Source organism: Elephantulus edwardii, unplaced genomic scaffold (genome assembly GCF_000299155.1).
Source record: "Elephantulus edwardii isolate Elephantulus edwardi_28Jun2011 unplaced genomic scaffold, EleEdw1.0 scaffold00032, whole genome shotgun sequence".
In the NCBI taxonomy this organism is placed as follows: Eukaryota; Metazoa; Chordata; class Mammalia; order Macroscelidea; family Macroscelididae; genus Elephantulus; species Elephantulus edwardii.
The window spans coordinates 214,572-238,062 of record NW_006399782.1 but is presented as its reverse complement, the minus strand read 5'-3'; the positions used below and the strand labels follow the sequence as shown (position 1 = coordinate 238,062).

Sequence of the window (23,491 nt, the reverse complement as noted above, 5' to 3'; positions counted from 1 at the left end):
TATTAGTTTCAGTTTAAGGATCTTGACAAGGAAGAAATGATGGCAGTTTTTCTTATTTTAAGTCTAATTGAATTGAATAATATCTTTATTACACTGATTTTCATTCAAATGATACTATTATCTAGAAAAAGTAATGCTCAGATGACATAGTTTTTTTTATGGATAAGCTTTGCAAAACAGTAGTTGCAACAGCTTACTGCTACTCTAGGAATACACAATTATCTGGGTGTAGATAATTCTATTTTTATTCATCTCATAGAACTTTATTTAGTTCACAGCCCAGAGTGATTGCTATGTGATTAGCAATGTCTCAGGGCTCTTATCTCTCCTACAGCTTTTCTGTTCTAATTTGTTGTTGTTGTGTGCCATCGATTCACTTGCAACTTATAGCGAACCTATATGCAATAGCCCTGAGCCTTGCTCTATGCTGTGCCAACTTTGCTATCTCTGACACGTCTACTCTCATTATCCCAGTCACTGCATTAGTCCATCTCATCTGTGGTATCCCTCTCTTTCTCCATCCCTCCACCCTTACAAGTATGATGTCTCTTTCCAAGGACTGGTCCCTCCTTGCAACATTCTCAAAGTATGTCAGATGAAGCCTCAGCATCCTTGACTCCAAGGAGCAGCCTGGCCTTACATTCTCTAGGATGAACCGGTTTCTTGTCCATGGTATATTCAACATTCCTCTCCAGCACCACAGCTCAAAGACATCAATTCTCTTTGTGTCATCCCTAATGATTGTCCAGCTTTGTGACACATAGCAAGAAATTGTGAAGACTATGGCCTGGGTCAGGCACACATTAGTCTCCAAACTGACATTGTTGCTCTTCAGTACTCTGGCGAGGTCTCTGACAGCTGACTTTCCTAATGCAATTCATCTCTTGATTTTCTGGCTGCTGGTACCAAGAGTGTTGATCATGGAGCCAAGCAAGCTAAAGCTGTTAACAATCTCAGTCTCTTCATCATCCATACTGATGCTGCAATTGGCCCAGTTGTGAGGATCTTTGTTTTCTTGATGTTGAGCTTCAAGCCATATTGAAGGCTGCAGTCTTTGATCTTCTGCAGGAAGCGCTTCAGGCCCTCCTCAGTTTCTGCAAGCAGGGTTGTGTCATCTGCGTAACGCAGCTTGTTGATGAATCTTCCTCCAATCCTGATGCCACAATTCCTCCTCATTCAGTCCAGCCTCCAGGATGATCTATTCTTCATATAGATTGAAAAGGTATGAAGACAGAATACAACCTTGGTGTACACCCTTCTCGATTTTGAAATTGTAGTGCAGTTTATTGTAGTGCAGTTTCTTACCACTAGGCCACCTGAGCTCCCTTCTCGATTTTGAACCGTGCACTGTCTCCTTGCTCTGTTCTGACAACTGCCTTCTGATCCAAGTATAGGTTTCGCATAAGCACAATCAAATGTTCTGGAATTCTCATTCTTTTAGTTTAGTGTTTCCTGGTTTTTTTGAGTGAAATTTCTGTTTTCCTGAGTTCTCAGTTATTGAACTACTTAGGGTAGAGACAGCTAGAGTTAAGCCTTAATAATTATTTCCTTGAATGAACATCCGTTCTCATAGTATGGAATACATTCTTATTCTTTTATTTGATATTCATAAGAGATCAGCACACTTTTTCCTCTAAAAGCCTGTATAATGAACAGTTTAAACTTGGAGGACCACATTATCTTCTAGCTCTGCTGTGGTAGCATGAAAGCTGTAATAGACCATGTATAAATGAATGTGCTTAGCTGTGCTTAATTAAACTTATTTGTAGATAATGAAATGTGAACTGAATATAATTGTCATGTATTTCCCTCCACCATTTTATTGTTTTTCCATTTGCAGTGCTTAATATAATGTAAATTTCATTACCAAAACACATCTGGCTTTAAATGTAAACATACCTGCTACAAGTGCATTTTATTAAAGAGTAAAAATGAATGATACTAATGAATAAATAAAAATAGAACTGCCATGATATAATAATAATAATAATAATAATAATAATAATAATAATAATAGTTTCAGTAAGAACCTCAACTTGATGAGTTGCACAAAAAAGGAAATCCTCCACCATTTAAAATGAAAAACCAGTTTTATCTTATGGACTTGTGGCGTGCCTGTCTTGGCTGATAAACTATGGTTGATTGACTCCTATTCATGATAAACCTTTGACAATTGATAGAAATAGTTTGTTACTTGTGGAAACCAGTATTTGGACAGTTTAAAAAAAGAGTTTCGTACTTAATAATAGGATAGTATACATTTCCTAATTTCATTGTATCTAGCTCCTGGATGAATCTATACTTTTTGTAGCTTGGTTTTTTTGTGAGAAGTTATCTTAGTAGATATTTTACCAAGATAGGTACTTAATAAACTTGGCTAATTAAGTACTGCAGTGATACCATGGATAGGAAACCTAACTACATAGAAATCCTTACCCACACATACATAATAGTCTAGGGTGAGATTAAAAAAAAAAAAAGAAAATCATGTCAATCCTATACCCAATTTTAAAATCTTCCAAGTTTCAGAGCATTTTTGCCATTTTTAAAAGAATTTAATTTTTGTTTTTGTTGTGAAAATAGGAGAATACCCACCAGTGCAACAGTTTATTCATGTACAAATCAGAGACATTGATCATCTTCTTCTAAGTTGTACAACCATTTTTACTTTCTTTTTCCAAGCTTCTCCTCCTTGTGAACACAAACTCATTGCCTCCAGAGTTTCTTGGGATATTTTGAGTTTAAAGATTATCTCAGGTTAATAGTTCCAAGCAATCAGGAAATAAGGAGACACATTGCACTTGGATAATCTCCAAATTATTGAGGAGTAATGATGTCAAATTGAGGACCAAGATTTGTCTGATTTAGACCATAGTCTTTCTGATCACCTGCTGTGCATCTGAGCTGGACAGTGAATAAGGATGACAGAAGAACTGATGCCTTTGAGCTGTGGTGTTGGAGAAGAGCAGTGAACATCCCATAGATGGTGAAGAGAATGAACAGATATGTCTTGGGGAGGGTGCAGCTGGAGTGCTTTTTGGAGGCAAGAATGATGAAGCTTCACCACATGTACTTTGGGCATGTTGGTAGAGAGGCTATTCCTTAGAGAAAGGCGTAATGTTGGGAAGGCTGGAGTGTCGGCAAAGGAGAGGAAGACTCTTGACAAGCTGGATTGATGTGACGACTGCTGCAATGAGTTTTTGTGAGAATGGCACAGGATAGAACAGGATTCACATCTTTTGTTCACAGGATTGCTATGAGCCGTACTCGACTGAATGGCATTTAACAACAACAACAACAACAACAACAGTAATAGTTTCAAGGGTTTATCTAGGCCCCATGGATCCAAAAAATCTTGATTCTGTGAGAATTTGACATTCTCTTCTGCATTTCCTCCTACCTTTTGATCAGCACTCTTCTGTAGAATCTTATAAAAATGTTTAGTAATGATAGCTGGATACTATGCACTTTTTTCCTTTTGGTTTTCATGATAAAGGAGGCAACTATCAACAACTTCATCTTACTTGGGTCCACAGTCAGTACACTTGGTACCAGCAGTGAAATGTATTGCATTGGGAATGTCAGGGACCTCTCCAGATTATTGAGGAGCAATGTCAGTTTGAGGACTAAGGTGTGCCTGCTTCAGGGCATGGTCTTTTCAGTCACTTGGTGCATCTGAATGTTGCACAACAGATAAGGAAGAGAGAAGAAAAATTGATGTCTTTGATTTGTAGTCTTGGAGAAGAGTACAGAATATCCCATGGATTGCTAAAAGAACAGATAGATATGTCTTGGAGGAGGTGCAACCAGAATGTTCCTTGGAGGCAAAGATGATAAAGCTTCACATCATATACTTTGAGTATGTCGCCAGGAGAGGTCATTCCTTGAAGAGGGATATCATGCTTGAAAAGGTAGAGGCATGGCAAAGGGGAGGAACACTTTCAACTAGGTGGTTTGACACAGTGACTGCATCAAATGGGCTTGAGTGTCAGAGATTGTGAGGATGGCATAGGATAGGACAGTGTTCATATCGGTTGTTCTTTGGGTTGCTCTGGGTCGTACTCAACTTGATGGCACCTAACAACAACAACAGCAGCAACAACAACAACAATTCCTGACTGACCTTACTGTGATGCTCCATGTGAATAGTTTGTTACCAAGTGTATCTTGGATGGCTGCTTGCAACCTTTCAATACCTCAGGTGTTATTATACAACAAAAAGGAGATACAAGTACTAATTAGACCATTTAGCTGGGATGCCACATGAAAGCATGGCCCTAAGCCTAAAAAATAAGGAACAAAATCCCGTGACATGTTAAATTGTATATAATCAGTCATAGCAGCTGCTTTTGGTTTTGGCATTGCTTTTAATACATCATGAAACTTTGGTCCATTAATCTTCTTAGAATTTATTGACAGTAGTTGCTGAATGAGGTGTACAAATGTACCCTTATTACCTAGAAGTAGAATCACCTTCTCATGTTTAGGATTTTTTAGCCCCTTCCATGCTCTTTTCATAACTTAGGTGACATTTTACATTCATACCAGCAATGGATAAAGGTTCCAATTTCCCACATCCTTGCTAATATTTTATATTATTTGTTTTTGTCTTAGCCATCCTTATTGGTGGAAGAGTGAAATGGTGTGGTTTTGATTTGCATTTCTGTCATAGGTAATGATGCTGAGGCTAACTTTATATGTTAAATCTTTTAAAAAAATTATTATTATTTTTTTTGTGTGTGTGTGTACAGTCAAATCAGATCTGACTGGTACAGGAGGAGATTGCCCCTCCTTCTCCATCAGAGCATCTGGTGGATTCAAACCATGCATCTGTGGGATTGTAGTGCAGCTTCTTGCCACTAGGCCACCAGATTCCCTATATGTTAAATTTTTATATATGTTTGAATGCCCTTTATTAATTTTTCAAAATTGAGTTACTTGTCTTTTTGTTACTAAGTTGCCAAAATTATTTTATTGCTTTGCATAGAGTTCTTCATATTCTTTATGCTACATTTACAGTTTTATAAAATCATTCATATACATTGATTCATTCATACACATTTTGTTTTATGCAGTAGTTTCTATACATTTTGTTTTATATAATTAATTACTGTTATCTGTGACTTATATCACCTTGTCTCATCACCTTGTCTATTCCTTCACATTTGTAACCACCCACTCATCTCTGCTGGTCTACAGATTTCTTCTTCCTTCCTCTGCTCCCCTTCTCTTCTTCCCTCTCCCCTTTTGAGCAGTTATACATATCTTGTTCCTGTTTACTAATTGCAGTAGCCATATTGTCTTTATCTCAGTTCTTCCCAGGTCAATCTTATTCTGGTTCTTCCAGTGTTCATTGTCTGTACACACCATCTCTGTTCTCTCCCTCCTCCCCTATCCACTCAGTTACCCATCTGTCTTGCAGTCTTATGCAGGATTTTTCCTTTTGTGACTTGAGTTATTTCTGTTCAACATAATGCTCTCTAAACTCTCTTTTGTTATATCATATTTCATGAATACCTTGTTGTTCTTCAATGCTACATATTATTCCATTAGGTGAATATACCACCATTTCTCTATCCCTGCTAACATTTTATATGCTTGTTTTTTAATTATTAGATACTTTTCTGATACTTTGTTTCTAGAGATATTCTCTTAGTAACTTGCCTTTTAATTTTTCTAAGTCTTTTTCCCCCCCCCATATAGATTTACTATAAAGTTACATAAACCTCCTTCCTTGAATGGAAATAAGGAGAAGCCTTTTTAAAGTCTTTTGATAAGCTACATTTCTAATTTGTATATTCGCCCTTTTGTTTTATAATAAATAATTCTGAAAGTTGGATTTGACAGTGTTGCCCTTATATTTTCTCCTAGGAATATATAGTTTTGGTTTTTACATTTAAATCTTTGTTGTTGTTATTGTTGTGTGCCGTCGTTTGCGACTCATAGTGACCCTGTGTACAACAGCCCTAAACCCTGCTCTATCCTGTGCCAGTCGCATTGCCTCTGACACACCCATCCTGATTACCCCAGTCACTGAATCAATCCACCTCATAGAGGGTCTTCCCCTCCTGCGCTGTCCCTCCAGCCTCCCAAGCATGATGTCCCTCTCCAAGGACCTTTCTCTCCTTATAACATGTCCAAAGTATGTCAGACGAAGCCCCAGAATCCTTGCCTCCAAGGAGTAGCCTCGTTTAACTCTCTCCAGGATGAATCTGTTTGTTTTCTTGGCAGTCCATGGTTCAATACTCTTCTCCAGCACTACAGTTCAAAGGCATCAATTCTCCATCTATCCGCCCTAGTCATTGTCCAACTCTCTGATGCATAATAAGTGATTGCAAAGACAGTGGCCTGTATCAGGCTCACCTTAGTCTCCAGAGAGACACCGTTGCTCTTGAGTACTTTGGAGAGGTCCCTAACGGCAGACTTTCCCATCGCTATACGTTTTTTGATTTCCTGGCTGCTGGTGCCAACAGTGTTGACCGTGGAGCCGAGCAAACTGAAGCTGTGAACAATCTCAATCTCTTTGCCATTGATCCTGATGCTACCAATTGGTCCAGTGGTGAGAATCTTTGTCTTCTTGACATTGAGCCTCAGTCCATACTGAAGGCTGCAGTCCTTGACCCTCTACAGCAAGTGCATAAGGTCCTCCTCAGTTTCAGCAAGCAGGTATATTCATTTGCTTACAAAGTTCATATACATTGTGTTTACCTCTACTCTTCATTCACATTGTGGAAATATGTTCATGGATAGGAAAACTCAATATAGTGAAAATCACAGTCCTGCCAAAAGCAGTCTACTTGTTTGGTGCAATCCCAATACAGAAACCAAATTAATTTTTCGAGGAGATCAAAAGGGAAATGGTCATGTTTATTTGGAGAGGGAAGAGATCCCGAATAAGCAAAACACTTCTGAAAAACAAAAATGATGGGGGAGGCATAGCACTCCCAGACCTCAAAACCTACTACACAACGATAGTAACCAAAACAGCCTGGTACTGGTATGACAGGCACAAAGACCAATGGAACAGAATCGAGAACCCATAAATGGACCCCTCTATCTATGGTCAGTTGGTACTCGGTGAAGAAATGAAAACCAATCAAATGGGGAAATTATAACCTCTTCAACAAATGGTGCTGGCAAAACTGGACTGCTACCTGCAGAAAGCTGAGACAGGATCCACATCTCACACTATACACAAAAATCAAAGTGTATCAGAGGCCTGGGAGTAAAGCCCACAATCATAAAGTTCATAAGAGACAAACTGGGACCAAGCTTAGAAGGCCTAGACTACTATATAAACAGACTGCCAAATACAGACAGAAATGCACTATCTGGGGAGGATAAAATTGATGAATGGCACTTTCTAAAGATTAATATCTGTGTTCATCAAAGGCTTTTTCCAACAGGGTGAAAAGAAAACCTAGTAACTGGGAACAAATACCATTTCATACAAGGGTCTCATAACAGAATACTCCTGGGCCTCCCAAAGGGAAAAATAAAAATAAAATGAATAACCCAGTTACAAAATGGACAAAAGACATGGGAAGACTTTTCACAGAGGGAGACCTTCTGATGGCCAACAGACACATGAAGAAATGCTCAAAATCATTGGCAATAAGAGAGATGCAAATCAGAACCACAGCGAGATACCATCTCACTACAGTAGATCTTTAATGTAATTTGAGGTTGTTTTTGTATATGGGCTAAGACGTACATCCTGTTACGAGTTTTCTTCATGTAGAAATCCAGTTACTACACACCCTTTACTGAAGAAACACTTTTCACTAATCAGATAATCTTAGCACCATTGTCAGGAATCTTAGATGTGTTTTTCCTGGACTGTTAATTCTATTTCATTAATTTGCCTCCCTGTTATATTAGTTCTGGGCTATTTTGCTTACTGTAGCTGTATAATATGTTTTAAAGTCTTTGTTATTCCTTCTGTTTTGTTGTTCTTATGCAGCTTTGCTTTAACTGTTTGGGGCCTTTCGCTACTCTGTGTACAATTGAGAAATATTTGGGGTTGTCTTTGTTGTTTGTTTATATGTTTGTTTATATAGATGATGAGGCTTTGAGATTGCTTTTAATCTATAGATCATTTTGTGCATGTCTGACAGTTCCTTAAAGTGACTGTAAGCAAACAAACAAACCAACCCTGAATAAAGTATTAAAGCATTGTCCAGTAAAGGGAATCGCAGGACACTTAGGAAAGACAATACTGTAAGGTTTCACCATCAGTCAGTAAGACTGCGTGTTGACAACAGAAGGGTAGAGCAGAAGCCAAGGTGGACCTTTGCAGTGGAAAAAGTTTCTTGAGGACTTTCACATTTATATCCATAAGAGATATTGACCTATAATTTTATTTTCTTATGACATCTTTGTCTTATTTTGGTATTATGCTTCTTTCAAAGATAATATTAGGTAGCATTCCTACCTTCTCTATTTTGTGGAAGATCTTAAAGAGTTTTGGTGTCAATTCTTCTCTCAATGGGTAAAAATTCCCAATCAAGCCATCTGGTCCGGAACATTTGTTGTTGTTGTTGTTGTTAGGTGCTGTTGAGTAGAGTAGTACAACTCATAGCAACCTTGTCATATCCTGTGCCAGCCTCACAGCCACTGACACACTTGATTCCATTGCTGTAGTCACTGTGTCAACCCATCTTGTCCACCTTTCTAAGCATGATGTCTCTCTTCAATGAATGGCCTAACATAACCACATGCTCAAAGTATGCGAGACAAAGCCTTTTTGTTTCTGTCTTCATGGAGCACTCTGGATTCACTTTCTCCAGGACCTATCTGTTCTTTTGGCAGTCAGTACTCTTCTCCAGCACCACAGCTTGAAAGCATCAATTCTTTTTCTCTCATGCTTATTCATTGCCCAGCTTTCAGCAATATAGCAAGTGACTGAAAAGACCAGGGCCTGAGTAAGGCATACTTTAGTCCTTAAACTAAAATCATTGCTCCTCAGTAATTTGGAGAGGCCTCTGTCTGTAGAGTTTTCCAGTGCAGAATTGCTGGTACCGAGCATATTGATTGTGGATTCAAGTAAGATGATCATTGACAGTTGCAAGCTTTTCTCCATCTGTCATGATGTTGCCTGTAGGTCCAGTGGTGAGAATATTTGTTTTTCTTGATGGGAAGTTAAATATCATTGGCTCAATCTCTTCACTTGTTGAAAATTTAAATTTTTGTTGTTTTTTTCCTTTGAGTCAGTGGGTAAGTTGTGTGCTTCAAAGTCTGTCTGTCTTTCTCACTGTCATCATCACAGCTAGCTCATAGCTGACTCTCTGGGTTTCCAAGCCTCTACATTGCATGGGATGAAATTGCCCATTTTCCCACTGCAGGTGTATTTGAACAGCTAGAGAAGTAGAAAAAAATTCATTCAGTGTGACAGGAAGGTGAAGGTATTCATGAAGAGGTTTCCTTAAACCTTTAGCAACTTTGAATGTAGCAATTACTCCTCATTCACTTGCTCTTTTGTTAATGTTGGTTGGTCCTGTCAGGGCAGCTTCCCTTATGGTGACCTTGATTATGTACAACAGGATGAAGTATTGCCTGGTCTACACAATCCTCGTTTGTGTACAGTAGAATGAGGTATTGCCTATTCTACACAATCCTCGTTTATGTACCATAGAACGAAGTATTGCCTGTTCTACACCATCCTCTCAATCATTGCAGTGTTTTAGCCTGGTGTTGCGATGACCGTGTTAACCTGTTAGTCCTCTTTTTCTGTGGCATTTTACTTCTCTAAGCATAACGTCCAGTCCAACGTTTTGAGCTGCTGCTGTCTGTTTGATCCCACATAGATAAGTCTTAAAAGAGCCAAATGCTCTTATATTCTTTATGAGTTAAGTTAAACTGTTGTGTCTTTTAAGAAGACTTGGAGGACGATTTTTGGATTTAGGTATAAATAATATCTCAGGGTGATAGTTTCAGGGGTTCACTCAGCCTCCATGACTGCAGAAAGCCTGGAGTTCATGACAGTTTTAAATTTTGTTGTGCATTTTCTCATGTTGATCAGGATTCTTCTGTGGACTCTTGAATCAAAATACTTAGTAATGCTAGCTGGATATCATCCAGTTCTTCTGGTCTAAAGGCAAAGGGGCAGTCATTCAGGGACGTGATTAGCCATATATTCCATTTCCTTTTGCCTCTCCTTTTCCCTCTGCTGCTCCAGATGAATAGAGACTAGTTGTGCCATGGAGAGCCTGAGTCACTCCTCAACTAGCTAAGAGACAGAACAGAAACACTAACACTATTGGTAAGTAACTTAATACTCACTACTGGTGAGTAAGGTCACTCCTCTCAAATATCTCAGGAAACACGGCTCTAAATCTCCACATCAAGGAACCACATCTTTTCCGTGTTTTTTTTTAAATGAGCAAATGCACCATACTTTTACACAAAGTGGAGTAGTGTGTATTTTACTTAGTTGGAGGAGACTTAGAGTTACTGCAAGCATGCTATCTCTGCAAAATGTTTTAGCAGCCTTTTTACTTTTAGTTTTTACCAAAACCCTGCGATGTATAGGTATCATTATTCCCTAGAGATTAGGAAAAGTGAGGTTCAAAGATGTTACAAAAGGAAACTCAAGCAATTAGTAGGTTGTTAACCCAGTGTAGTCCCAGGTTTATAACCTTATGGTTCCCTTAAAGTTAGAAAGAATAATTGAATGTAGCTTTGATTTAATGAGTCATTATTGTCTTCCAAGCATTTAGATAAACAGTATACCAGACAGTTCTTGTTAAAATGTTTGAGATATATTGTTCATTTATCAGGGAATTGACTCTAGAATGTTGTCACTTTCCTTCAGTATTCTCTTTGTATATACTTTGAAATGGGATCAGGAGTCTTTCTGGCTCTCTTGGCCCGTGCCAGATCTTTGAATTTTCTTTACCAGACAGGGCCTTTTAAGGTTTTTTGGCGCAAAGTACAGCAAGAATCACATATTGGGGCATAGTAAGCATGTGTATACATATTATCGGCATGTGTATATACATGCATTGTAAGACAGAAATCTCATTTCATGTATTTCTGATGATGCTATTAAAATGTCTAATTTTTAATGAAAAAATTTACTCAATTTGCTAAAATAATTAAATGACCCTCTAATGTGTGTGACTTACAGTTGGAAAAGCATTACAACCTGCAACCTATACAGATTCCGTTTAAAAATACAAAGACTGCATTTGTTAAGATAAATGAAGAGAATATTTCACAATTAAAGTTAATAACTGTAAACATGTACTTTGAAAGTCTTCCCAGTTACTCAGATTTGAGAGGGGCGTGAGCATTGGTAGAGCTATGTGTGAAGTGCTGTGGGTGTCCGGTGTGCGACCCTGCTGGAGTTGATGGGGAGAAGGGTCTAGCAGGACCTGCCAATATCTGACTCTACCACATCTTTTCTTTCTGTTTTCTTGAATTGTCTATTAGATTATCTTATTTTATGGAGTATTGATCTCATTACTGTTAATATAAATAAATTTAGGATTATTTTTTTTATTTTGAAAATCAAAACATCATTTCCCCAGTAAATGTTACCAAATGGTGAAAGATAAAGGGATTGTTAAGAGGTCACACACTGGTAGTTCTGGGAATAGGTCTTCTATCTTTTCTTCTCAGTTTAGTTGTCTAGTTGAGAATGTTATGCCCATTGTCCAGTATAGTGTTATGGATGGCTGGCTAAGAGTATAATTGAAACAAATTTTGGTTAATTCATAAGCAGCTATTGGGAGATTGATATTTTATCAAGTCAGCATTTAAAAATGGCATGTTGTTATGTTCCATCGAGTCAGAGCTGACTCATAGCTGACCTTCCAGTGAGTTTTCAGAGGGTGTTAATTTCACGGGAGGAGATGGCTCATCTTTTCCCATAGAGCAGCTGGTGGATTCAAACCATGTGCTTTGGAATTAACAGCCCAACTCCTTAACCACTAGACCACCAGAACTCCCTAGTGGCCTGCTGGGTAAGGAGTGAAAATGGCATAGATGATTTAAAGTAGAGGAATTCTATTTTGTTTTTTATTTTTTCAAATATAAAGTCTTAAAAAAGAAAAAAAAAAGAAACGAAAGGCTATTGTATTTCAGATATAGGTCCAGTTTTGGTAATGTTGCTTAGTACTGTGATGTCAGGTGCTAAGTAATATTGCAATGTTATAATTTCCTTTTGTCCGTCTGCTTATTGCTTAGTCTTTGTTATTGTGTGCGTCTATCAAGTGATTCAAGCTCATCGCAATCTGCTGTGACAGAGTAAAACCAGAGGCTTTCCTAGGACGAGCATTTGTAGGGAGTAGATTGTACAGAGGGAGCAACTGGAAAGTTTCAAACTGCCGCCCTTTGGTTTGTAGCCATGCACTTAGCTGCTGTGCCACCACAGCACCTGATTTCGTTTCCAGTCTTTGCTAAATTATGTTAAAATTAGATTGCTAGAAGTGAGAGGAAAATGTACTGATTGTGGATACAGGTGTTTAAAAACCAAACAGTACACTGAACAGAAGTGACATCTTTCTCATTGCTGCCTGCTTGCTTTTGTTGAATCGAGTTCTTATTCTGCATAAAATTCAATTATTAAAATTACTTCTTTTAAACAATATGCTAAATTGTTCTAATTGGTATTATTAATATTAGTAATATTACTGTGTAACCAGCCTAATACATTCTCTTGTTGTCCTAAATAATAGTTGTTGTGTCTGTTTTTCGGCCTGATTATGAGAAAGGTGGTCTTTAAATGTTCATACATTACTGCTCTTCACTTGAGTTATTTTGAAGCATAAAGTACATATTTAAGTGTATAGAATAACCTCTTTTATGTTTGCATTTTCTAGGGCTGCACTGGAAGAAGTAGAAGGAGATGTGGCAGAATTAGAACTAAAACTTGATAAGGTAAATTTGTTTTCTCAACATTCTTGTTTTTCATAGATAATGTTTTATATTTTTTCTGATATAGTTCACATTACTACTTATTTTATTTGAATGAAAGTTTACAAATTGCATTAGATTTTTAAGTAGGCATTTATATACATTTTGTTTTATAGCATTATAATTCATTAATGTAATGAGTTAATTATAATGTCTGATCAACACTTTATTATATATCACCTTTTTCTTCACCTAGCTTGCCTGTCTTCTCTCTCACTGCCTTCTTATTCCTATTAGTCATCTAAGAATTGTTCTGTATGTAAATCTTTCCTTAAGTTTTATAAGAGCAGTCTTATACCATAATTAGCCTATTTTGAAGGACTTATGTCACTGCATACTTTCATCTAGATTCATCCATGTTGAGCTATGATTCATGAATTCGTTATTGTTTTCAGTGATGCATAATACTCCATTGTGTAAATGCCCCATAGTTGCTTTAGCTGGTCATCTGTTGATGAGTATTTGGGTTGCTTCTAACTTTTATCTAGTATAAATAATACTGCAGTCAGTATAAATGTGTTGTTGGTTCACATCACAACTCTTACTTACCTTTCCCATTCCCTCAAATGAAAAAAAATGTCTACTATCCAGGGAAGGCGTTCTGGTGGTATAGGGTATTATGTGTTCGGTGGTATAGGGTATTATTTTTTTTAAAAAATTTTTTTTTTTTTTCCATTTTTGTGTGAGTGTACCGTCAAATCAGATCTGACTGGTACAGGAGGAGATTGTCCCTCCTTCCCCGGCAGAGCATCTGGTGGATTCGAACCGTGTGCCTCTGGGATTGTAGTTGCAGTATGTGTTGGATTATTAACCAAAAGGTCAGTAGTTCCGATCCATTAGACCTGCTCCATGGGAGAAAGTTGAGCAGTTGCTTCCCAAAAAGATTTATCACTTTGGAAATCTAATAGAGAGTTGCCAGGGAGTTAGAATCAGTTTAACAGTAGTAGGTTTTGTGTTTTTGTTGTGTTGAGAAAGAGAGTCCTTCCCCTTTCCTCTAGAGATACTAGTGAATACTGTATTTTTGTTTTTGTTAATTTGTATTTTTGTTACTATTTTTGTTTTCTTATAAAGTACAATCATTCAATATTTGTCTTTTTTGTGGCTGACATATCATTGAGCATGCTGCCCCCCAAATTCATCAGTGTTATCTTTTGAGAACACATTTTTCTATATAAGTGTAATATTCTGTTGTATGTATATACTACATTTTGCTTATCCATTCTTTTGGTGAGCTCTTACATTGTTTCCCTGTTTTGTTACTGTGAAGAATGCTGCAGTTAACGGAGAATCTTAGGTCTCTCCATGTCTCTAGGGTTTCTGTACAGGAATGGGATTACTGGACCATATTTCTAGGTTTTTTAGTAAGTGCAAATACTTTACTTATAGTGATTGGACTATTTCACAGCCCCAGTAATGGTAAGGGTTCCAGTCTCCCTACAACCTTGCCAGTATTTTTTGTTTTTTTGTGTGATCTGTGCTGCCTTTGCAGGGGATAGTTCCTAATTTTGGATTATGATTGTTATTCAAATAAGTACACCAACAACTAAAGCCAAAGAGGAGGAAATTGAAGAATTCTACCAGTTTTGGGAGACTGAAATTGATCAAACATGCAATCAAGATGCATTAATAATTATTGGTGACCAGAATGCAAACGTTGGAAATAATGAGCAAAGATTGGTAGTTGGAAAAGTATGGACTTTGTGATAGAAATGAAGGTAGAGATTGAATGATTGGATTTTGTATGTTCAATGATTTATTCAGCGTAAATGCCTTTTATAAAAAAACAGAAAGACTGGTTTTGCACATGAATTTCACCTGATGGACTGCACAGGAATCAGATTGACTACATATGCAGAAGGAAACCCTGGAGGAGCTTAATGTTGGGAGTCAAAACCAGACCAGGTGCTGACTGTGCAAGTTAAAATTGAAGCTGAAGAAAATGAAAACACGTCAAAATACAACCTTGAGTCTGTCCCACCTGAATTTATAAATGATCTTAAGAACAAGTTTGAAGCATTGAGCACCAGTGATCGAAGAGCAGAGGCGCTGTGGGATGACATCACAACTCATTCATGAAGAGAACAAAAGGTTGTTACAAAGAAGAAAAAGAAAAAAAGCAAACTGGATCTCAGAAGACTCTATGAAAATGGCTTCAGAGCTCTGAGAAGCCAAAAACAAAGGGAAGAGATGCTGAAATAAAAGAGCTGAAGAAAATTTCAAAGTGTAGCTTGAGAAGTCAAAGCAAAATATTATAATGAAATGTGCAAAGAACTGGAGTCAGAGAATAAAAAGAGAAGAACTCACTTGGCATTTCTCAAGCTGAAAGAACTGAAAAAAAAAACATATTCTAGCCTCAAGTTGTAATTCTGATAAATGCTATAGCCATAATCTTGAATGATCTAGGAAGCATCAAAAGAACATGGAAGGAATACACAGTCATTATACCCACCCCCCAAAAAAATTGATGAACACTGAAAAATTTCAGAAAGTCATCATCAAAAATCTGTGTTCTGCAGATGATACAACCCTGCTTGCTGAAACTGAGGAGGACCTGAAGGGCTTGCTGCTGAAGGTCAAGGACTGCCTTGAAGATCAAAGTCAAAGCCTTCATTATGGATTGAAGCTTAACATCAAGAAAACAAAGATACTCACCATTGGGCTGATTGGCAGCATCATGATTGATGGTGAAGAGATTGAGATTGTTAACAGCTTTAGTTTGCTTGGCTCCACAGTCAGCAGTCTTGGTACTAGCAGTTAGGAAATTAAAGGATGAATTGCATTGGGAAGGTCTGTTTTCAGAATCAGAGACCTCTCCAAAGTATTGAAGAACAACGATGTCATTCTGGAGACTCAGGTGCACCTGGTCCAGGCTGTAGTCTTTGCAATGACTTGTTATGCATCAGAAAGCTGGACGGTGACTAGGCATGATAGAAGGAGAATTGATGCCTATGAGCTATGGTGCTGGAGAAGAGTATTGTCTATATATACCACGGACTGCTGAGAGAACAGACAGGTTTGTCCTAGAGAGGCTGCTTCTTGGAGGCAAGGATTCTGAAGCTTTATCTGACATACTTTGAACATGTTGCAAGGAGGGACCAGTTCTTGGAGAGGGACATCATGCTTGGGAGGGTGGAGGACAGCACAAGAGGGGAAGACCCTTGATGAACTGGATTGATTTAGTGACTGGGGTAATAACGATAGGTGTGTCAGAGAATGAAATTGGCACAGAATAGAGCAGGGTTTAGGGCTGTTGTACATAGGGCTTCTATGAGTTGCAGGTGACTTGATGGCATATAACAGCAACAACCACCAGCATATGAACAAGGGCTCGTGGTAATAAAGGAAAGGTTAAACTGTGTTGAAGGCACTAGTAAAAAGAAATAAATAAATAAAATCCCCAGTAATAGATGGGATACCAATTGACATGTTTCAACTAACAGATGCAGCCCTCGAGGTGCTCTACCAGTCTGTGCCAGGAAATTTGGAGAAAAGCTGCCTGCCTACAGACTAGAAGAGATTCCTGTTTGTTCCCATTCTCCAGGAAGGTGATCCAAAACAATGTGGAAATTATTGAACAGTGTCATTAATATTACATGTAAGCTATGCAAGCTTATATTGGACAGTTAGAGCAGTACATTGACAGAGAACTAGCAGAAGTTCAGGCTGGTTTAAAAGAGGCTGTGACACCAGAGATATCATTGCTGATGTCAGATGGATCCTGGCTGAGTGTAGAGAATACCAGAAGAATGTCTGTCTCTGTTTTATGGACTATGCCAAATGCATTTGACTGTGTGGATCATAACAAACTATGGCTAAAACTGAGAAGAATGGGAATCCCAGTGTATGGAATTGTGCACAAGCAAAACCTGTACCCAGATCAAGAGGTGAACAAAGCAAGGGAACACTATGTGGCTTAATATTAAGAAAGGTGTACATCAAGGTTGTATCCTTTCTCTACCTATTCAGTCTGTATTGAACTAATGATTCATGAGACTGGACTCATGAAAAGAGGAATGTGGCATCAGCATCAGAAGATGACTTATCAAAAATCTGTGTTATGTAGTTGATGAAATCTTGTTTCTTGAAAATGAGGACTCAGAAGGCTTGCAGCAAGCAGAAGACCAAGGACTACACCTTTCAAACTGGATTACATTTCAACATCAGGAAAACAAAGCCAAATACTGGGCCAATGAGCAACATAATAGATGGAGAAAGGATTGAAATTGGCAATGATTTAATTTTATTTGGATCAACAATCAACATACTTGGTAACAAAAGTCAGGAGATCAGGACATGTAGTGCTTTGGGTAAGTCAGCTGTCAGGAACCTCTCCATAGTGTTGAAGAGAAGTGATCTCATTTTGAAGACTGAAGTGTGCCTGATTTAGGCCATGATCTTTTAGTCACTTACTGTGCATCTGGATAATGAATATGGATGACAGAATCATAATGAGAGCTAGATAATGAATAAGGATGACAGAAGAATAAATTGATGCCTTTGAGTTGTGTTGTTGGAGAAGAGCACCAAATATCCCAGGGACTGCCAGAAGTACAAACAGATGTCTTGTAAAAAAGTAAAGCCAGAGTGCTCCTTGGAGGCAGAGATTTGTCTCACATACTTTGTTCATATTGTTAGTTGAGGCTGTTTCTTGGAAGGGCACCTAATATTTGGTAAAGTGGAGAGGCAATGAAAGAGAGGAAGACCCTCGATGAGATGGATTGACCCTGTGAGTGCAGCAATGGCCTCATGTGTGTCAGAGATGATTATGATAGCACAGTGTAGGACAGGGTCGCTATGAGTCAGACTCCTCTTGATGCCCCTAACAACAACATTATCTCTAAAGCGAGACAATGGTGGCTTCTTGTTGTTAGAAATGGCTTAGAAGGATTGCACTTTGATCCAAAGGTATGTGGTTCGAACCCATCAGCTTCTCCATGAAAGAAAGATGAGTAATCTCCTCCTGCACAATTTATTGTCTCTGATCAATAAGCATGGCTCCAAGCAAGCTCTTTTTGTTGGTTCTAGTTCACTAATAGCTCTTTGGGAGAGAGACAGACCATCTCCTCAGCTGTGAATTGGTCCTGACTTAAAGAGCAAGGAGTTTTATCATAATGGCTAATGAAAAAGTCCTAAGAGCATGAGGATTAAGTGCCTGACTGCTCACTGAAAGGTGTTCGAATCTACCAGTCACTATGGGAGAAAAAACTCTGGCAATCCGTTCCTGTTAACAGTTTTATCCTGGGAAACATCATTAGGCGCTTCTGGTCTGGCCCCTAGGGTACCTTTTTCTACCAACGCTCTCTGGTGTATGTCTGTTCATTCCTTTCCCTGTATTTTAATTGGATTATTTTGTCTTTTTTTGTTTAATTGTTGGAGTTTTCTACTTATGATATTAGATCTTTATTAAAGATTACCTCCCTAGTCTGCAGCTTGTCTTTTTACTCTTTTTATAGAATCTTTTGATGAGCATAAAAGTATTTAATATGTAGAAAATTCCAGTTTTTAAATTTGTTTTATATTGTCGATGTTTTTAGTTGTGTTTTTTGAGGAAAAAGATCTCAAAATTTTGTTCCCCTGTTCTCTGTGTTTTAACTTTAACGTCTAGATCTTTTTTCCCCCTCAAGTTTTTATTGAGATTTTAAGGAACATTTACAGAGAACTTGGATTTTCTTTCATTCATTGTTGCAAATTTTTCTTCCTGCCCGTCCCCCACCGCCAGTTCACTTTTGTCTTTTAAAAAAAAAATCTCTCATTGCTGCACAATTTCCTCTCCCCTCCCCTTTTCCCCCCTCCCCCTCTGCCATGCATCTCTTATTCTGGACTGTTGTCATGTAGACACTACCTAATCATGTATTCCTTTTAAACAGTTCGTTCCCTCATCTGTTTCAATTCTGTTCACATTATTTATTTTTGAATCTGATATAAGGTATATTTCTTTTTTTTTCCTCTTTCAAATGAATATCTGCAATTTGTTAAAGAGATTTTCCCCCATGGAATGCACTTTGAACCTTTACTGAAGATCAACTGCCCATAAATGGATAGACTGACTTCTTTATTCTCAGCTCTCTACCTTTGCTGCATGTCTCCCTCCATTTAACCAGTATCAAAATGTTTTGATTTTTGTGGCTGCATAATGTTTTGAGATTGGAAAGTACAAGACCACCTATTTTGTTGTTCCTTTCAGTATTACTTTAGCACTTTTTTATTTTTTAATTTTTTAAAAAAATTTTTGTGTGAGTGTACCGTCAAATCAGATCTGACTGGTACAGGAGGAGATTGTCCCTCCTTTCCCGGCAGAGCATCTGGTGGATTTGAACCGTGAGCCTCAGGGATTGTAGTTGCAGCTCCTTGCCACTAGGCCACCAGAGCTCCCCTAGTATTACTTTAGTTATATGAAGATTCTTTCCTTTTCATATAAAATTGGTTGTATATTTTTCTATTTTAGTAAAGAGCTTTGTTGCAATATGAATCAGAATTGCATTATAGCTACATAACGAGAAGTTCTTCCCTTTCTGTAGGTACCTTTTTATATTAATTCTTTTATCCCTTTGAGGTTAATTACTGTTGTCCTAATTCTGTTTGTAAGAAAGTTATTGCTAGAGATATTAGAGAGCTTGTTCAAAGTCTTTATCTGATTCCAGAACTCAGTAGACAGTCTTTATAATATCTTCTCCACCAAGATTCCATCCATCTTTTTTGTTGTTTAATATTTTCTGTGGTAAACATATTTTTAAAAACATTTTTTCATCATTATTCACATACATAATTAATTAACCGTAATTATGCTTATCATGCCGTCCAACCATCATTGTTACCCATTTTGAAATTTTTCTGTCACTCTTAACGAAAGTTTAATGTCTGTTAAGCAATGAATTCCTGTGTCCTTCCCTCCTGTCTGCCTTTAGTAACCACTGATACTTTGGTCTGTACACTTTTGCCCATAGTAGCTATTTTATATGTATTTATCTTTTATGAACCTTTCAGATTTCATATTTACCCTGATCATTTTTTGTTTTAATTTTTTGGTGTGTATAGTTTAAAATATAAATGCATATTAAAATATTCAGCCTCGTTTTTTTAGCTGTCAGAAATGTTTAAGACAGAGTTAATGATTGATAGGTTATTTTTTTTATGATGATAAGTGTGTATCAGTTCCCACTTTCTATCCATGCTATTCCAATTTCCATTGATTATTCTATCCTAATCCTGCCTTTTGAGCTTTTTTTTTTTAAAAAAAATAGCTTTTAAAAGCACTTTGATGTATATGTTTTTATTTTAGTAATGATTTTGTGAGTTAGATAGGACAAGCGCTATTCTCATTCTATAGATGAGGATACCAGCCCCAAAAGTGAAGTGTGCTTGTTTCAAATCACAGTTAAAAGAGACAGAACTGAGATTGGAGCCTTCATGTTTTATTCTTTTTTTTCCTCCATGTTTTATTCTTAATGCAGTGCTCTTGTTCATCGCTTTGCTTTAAGATTCATCTTAGGGGAAATACCTTTTGGAAATTTTCTGAGAATCTATATCAAGCTTCTAGGCAAGTGCTTAAAACTTAATATTTTAATTCTTGGTAGGGCTTTTTAAAAATAATTTTAATTCTTTTCTACTGAAAAAGTAAAATATTTTCTTAAACATTAGATATTTAGTTTTAATTTTCTGGTAGGCTTATGAGAGCATTTAATAGAAAGGCAAACATTTTCTTGTTTGCTTTGTGGTTTTAAAGAGTCAGAGTCATGTAATAAGGATCTCTGTCCTTTTTGGACCCTTTGTGGTACTGTGATTAAGCACTCAGCTACTGCTAAGAAGGTCCACAATTTCAGCTCCCCAGCCGCTTTGCAGGAGACGTATGTGGCAGTCTGGTGTAGTAAAGATTCTAGCCTGGTCAGCCCTGTGGGATAGTTTAGCTCCATCCTACCTGTTGCTCTGAGGAAGCTCTGGTGTCATAGTTGTGCTTCTAATTCAAAGGTTGTGGATCTCCAACAGTTCAAATTCACCCTTGCCTCTATGGGAGAATGATGGGCAGTCAGTCTCCTTCTGTGCAATTTATGGCCTCAGAAACCTGCTGGTGGTTCAGCTGAGTTGATTCTGACAATGGGCAAGAGAGAGAGGTACGCTGCTGTGAGGAAGAATTTGACTTGATGGCACTAGGATTATCCTCGTTAAGTTAGAGATGCATCTAAGTCACACGAAACATTTTGGGGAGAGAAACAGAGAGGTTTCTACCTCAAAAATACTCAAGTACTTAAGCAACTGAAGTCTCCTAGCAGCATTTTTGTTAATGATAGTGCTTTTATTGAGTTACTTTTCTTTATGTGATTTGCTTAAGGGTGAGAGACATTGAATCTTAAAAGAAAAATATTAAAATTGTAAACAAGTTATTAAAACATTACCATTCAGTACTGAGAACACAAACCCCTTTTTAAAGATTCATTCTTAGCAAGGATATGATTGAAACATCTTCTCTTTTAAAATAATCAACCCCAAGTTGAAATGTAAAATTTAATTTTATATTCCTTGAGTTTAATATCTTGTCCCTTTGTAACACATACCACCTTCCCAATTCTTAAACTATTATATATCACTTTTGCTTCAGAATTATGTGGAGTTTACATTGAGGAGAGGCGTAGAGAATAGTTGTTATTGAAGGGCGATGGCACTGAATGGCAAGGGTGGTGCTGATACCCAGAACCAGTTTTAGTGATTTCATAATTTTTAAATTTCCTAACTTTTAGAAATGCAGGTTCTGCCTGTATCATTGTTAATCATGCCAGGACAGGTTAAACTTGCCTGATGGCATAAGTGCTGAGGTTGCATTTGTTTTATTTATAAAGTGTGCCACCAGTGATAGCTCCATTCTTTCCGGTGGCATTGCTCTGCTTAGTTCAATTATTTTACTACTCTGCTGAGTGCTTGGCATTTGATCACATCCTAGGGTGTCATAGTTGGCGTGTACATATAAATTATCTTGTGACTTCTCATTAGAAATTTGCTTCCCTAGACTTCCAACCTAAGGTGCTCTGGTGACGTCCATAGGGAGGTCATTACTCACTCAAAGGCGATGCCTTTGGTTTGAATCTTCCAGCAGCTCCTCAAATGGAAGCTGTACAATTTCCTTCCATGTGATTACAGACTCAGAAACCTGCGTTGAGGGTCAGCAGTGATTTATTGAATAAGAAATACTACTTGTCTGTCACAGATTCAAAGGTCCAAAATTGTGCACATAAATGAAAACGTAGTCGTCTTCTAATGCCTGCACCTAGCAGTTCTTTTCCTGAAGCCCACTGCTGAACTGCTTGCGTCTTTGTCCTTCCTGAGCTATTCTAAGTATATATAAGCTTATATGCATATATACTCACCTCCTATCTTCAGTGTTCCCCAGATAATACCTTGAGGATTGTTCCTTGTTAATATTTATGTGTAGCTTTCCTCGTTTTTGGTAATAGCCTTTTTCAATCTCATTGCATGGATATATCATCATCATTTATTTATTCCATTGCCTACTGGTGGGTACTTGGATTGCTTCAAATATTTTATCATAGCTATAATGAATGACTGTATGTGTCATGTGGTTTATAGGTTTCTCAAATTGAATTGTTAGGCTACAGGGTATGTGTTTTAAATTACCTTTCATAGAAATTGGAAGAGCGATCCTGTTTTGCCATGCCTACTCTGTAGAATAGCTTGTTATCATGCTCTTTGATCTTTGCTATTCTGTAAAAAAAGTTAATCTGCATTTCTGTCACTATGAATGAGTTTCATAGTTGGGTTTAAGAAACATATTTCTCAACAATCTGGAACAAAGGGGGTGAATTGCAGGATGAGTCATGGGGAGAAAGAAGAAAATGTTCAACAGTGAAAAAAGAAATATTATAAAAAAGCTCCAAACTCTAATGATATATATTTCTTTTTTTTAAAATTTATTTTTATTTTCTTGTTGTGTGCCGTCAAATTAGATCCGACTGGCACAGGAGGAGATATCCCCTCCTTTTCCAGCATCTGGTGGATTTGAACTACACACCTTCAGGATTGTAGAGCAGCTTCTTTGCCACTAGGCCACCAGAGCTCCCTATGATATATTTTTAATATCATATAAGGCCATAACTTTTTTCAATTTCTTTCTCCCCCATGTTGTTAATTACATAGAACACATTAAAATTCTCTGAAGGGTTTTTAAAGCTAGTTTTTTTAGTAGTGATGGATAAATTATTTGAGACGAGTCTTTGTCAGCAGTTTCTATGTTGGGTTTTGTGGAATGCTGTTGGTCATGTAAAGTGTTTCCTTTAAAGAGAATTTCAAGAGTATATGCTCTTGGGAAAGCTGAGCTTCATATGTTCTCTCTTGGATTTACAGTGCACACTGTCAAGAATACTTAAGTGTTTACCAAGAAATAAGCCTGTTTAGCTTTTTTAAACTCAGTGTTTCACAGACTTAGTCTTAAAATGCTTGTTGTCGTTGTTATGTGCCGTCGAGTCATTTGCGACTCATAGCGACCCTATGCACAACAGCCCTAAACCCTGCTCTATCCTGCTTCATCTGCACCGCCTCCGACACACCCATCCCGATCACCCCAGTC

The 23,491-nt window shown here is 37.6% G+C and overlaps 1 protein-coding gene across 1 annotated transcript in view; it reads left to right on the top strand.

Moving 5' to 3' along the window:
• The window catches only part of ACAP2 (ArfGAP with coiled-coil, ankyrin repeat and PH domains 2), a 188,410-nt gene that overhangs the window by 46,741 nt on the left and 118,178 nt on the right, over nucleotides 1-23,491 (top strand). The window contains exon 2 of the mRNA XM_006884177.1: nucleotides 12,825-12,882. Coding sequence (XP_006884239.1) covers nucleotides 12,825-12,882 — 58 coding nt within the window. The remainder of the gene's footprint in view (nucleotides 1-12,824; nucleotides 12,883-23,491) is intronic.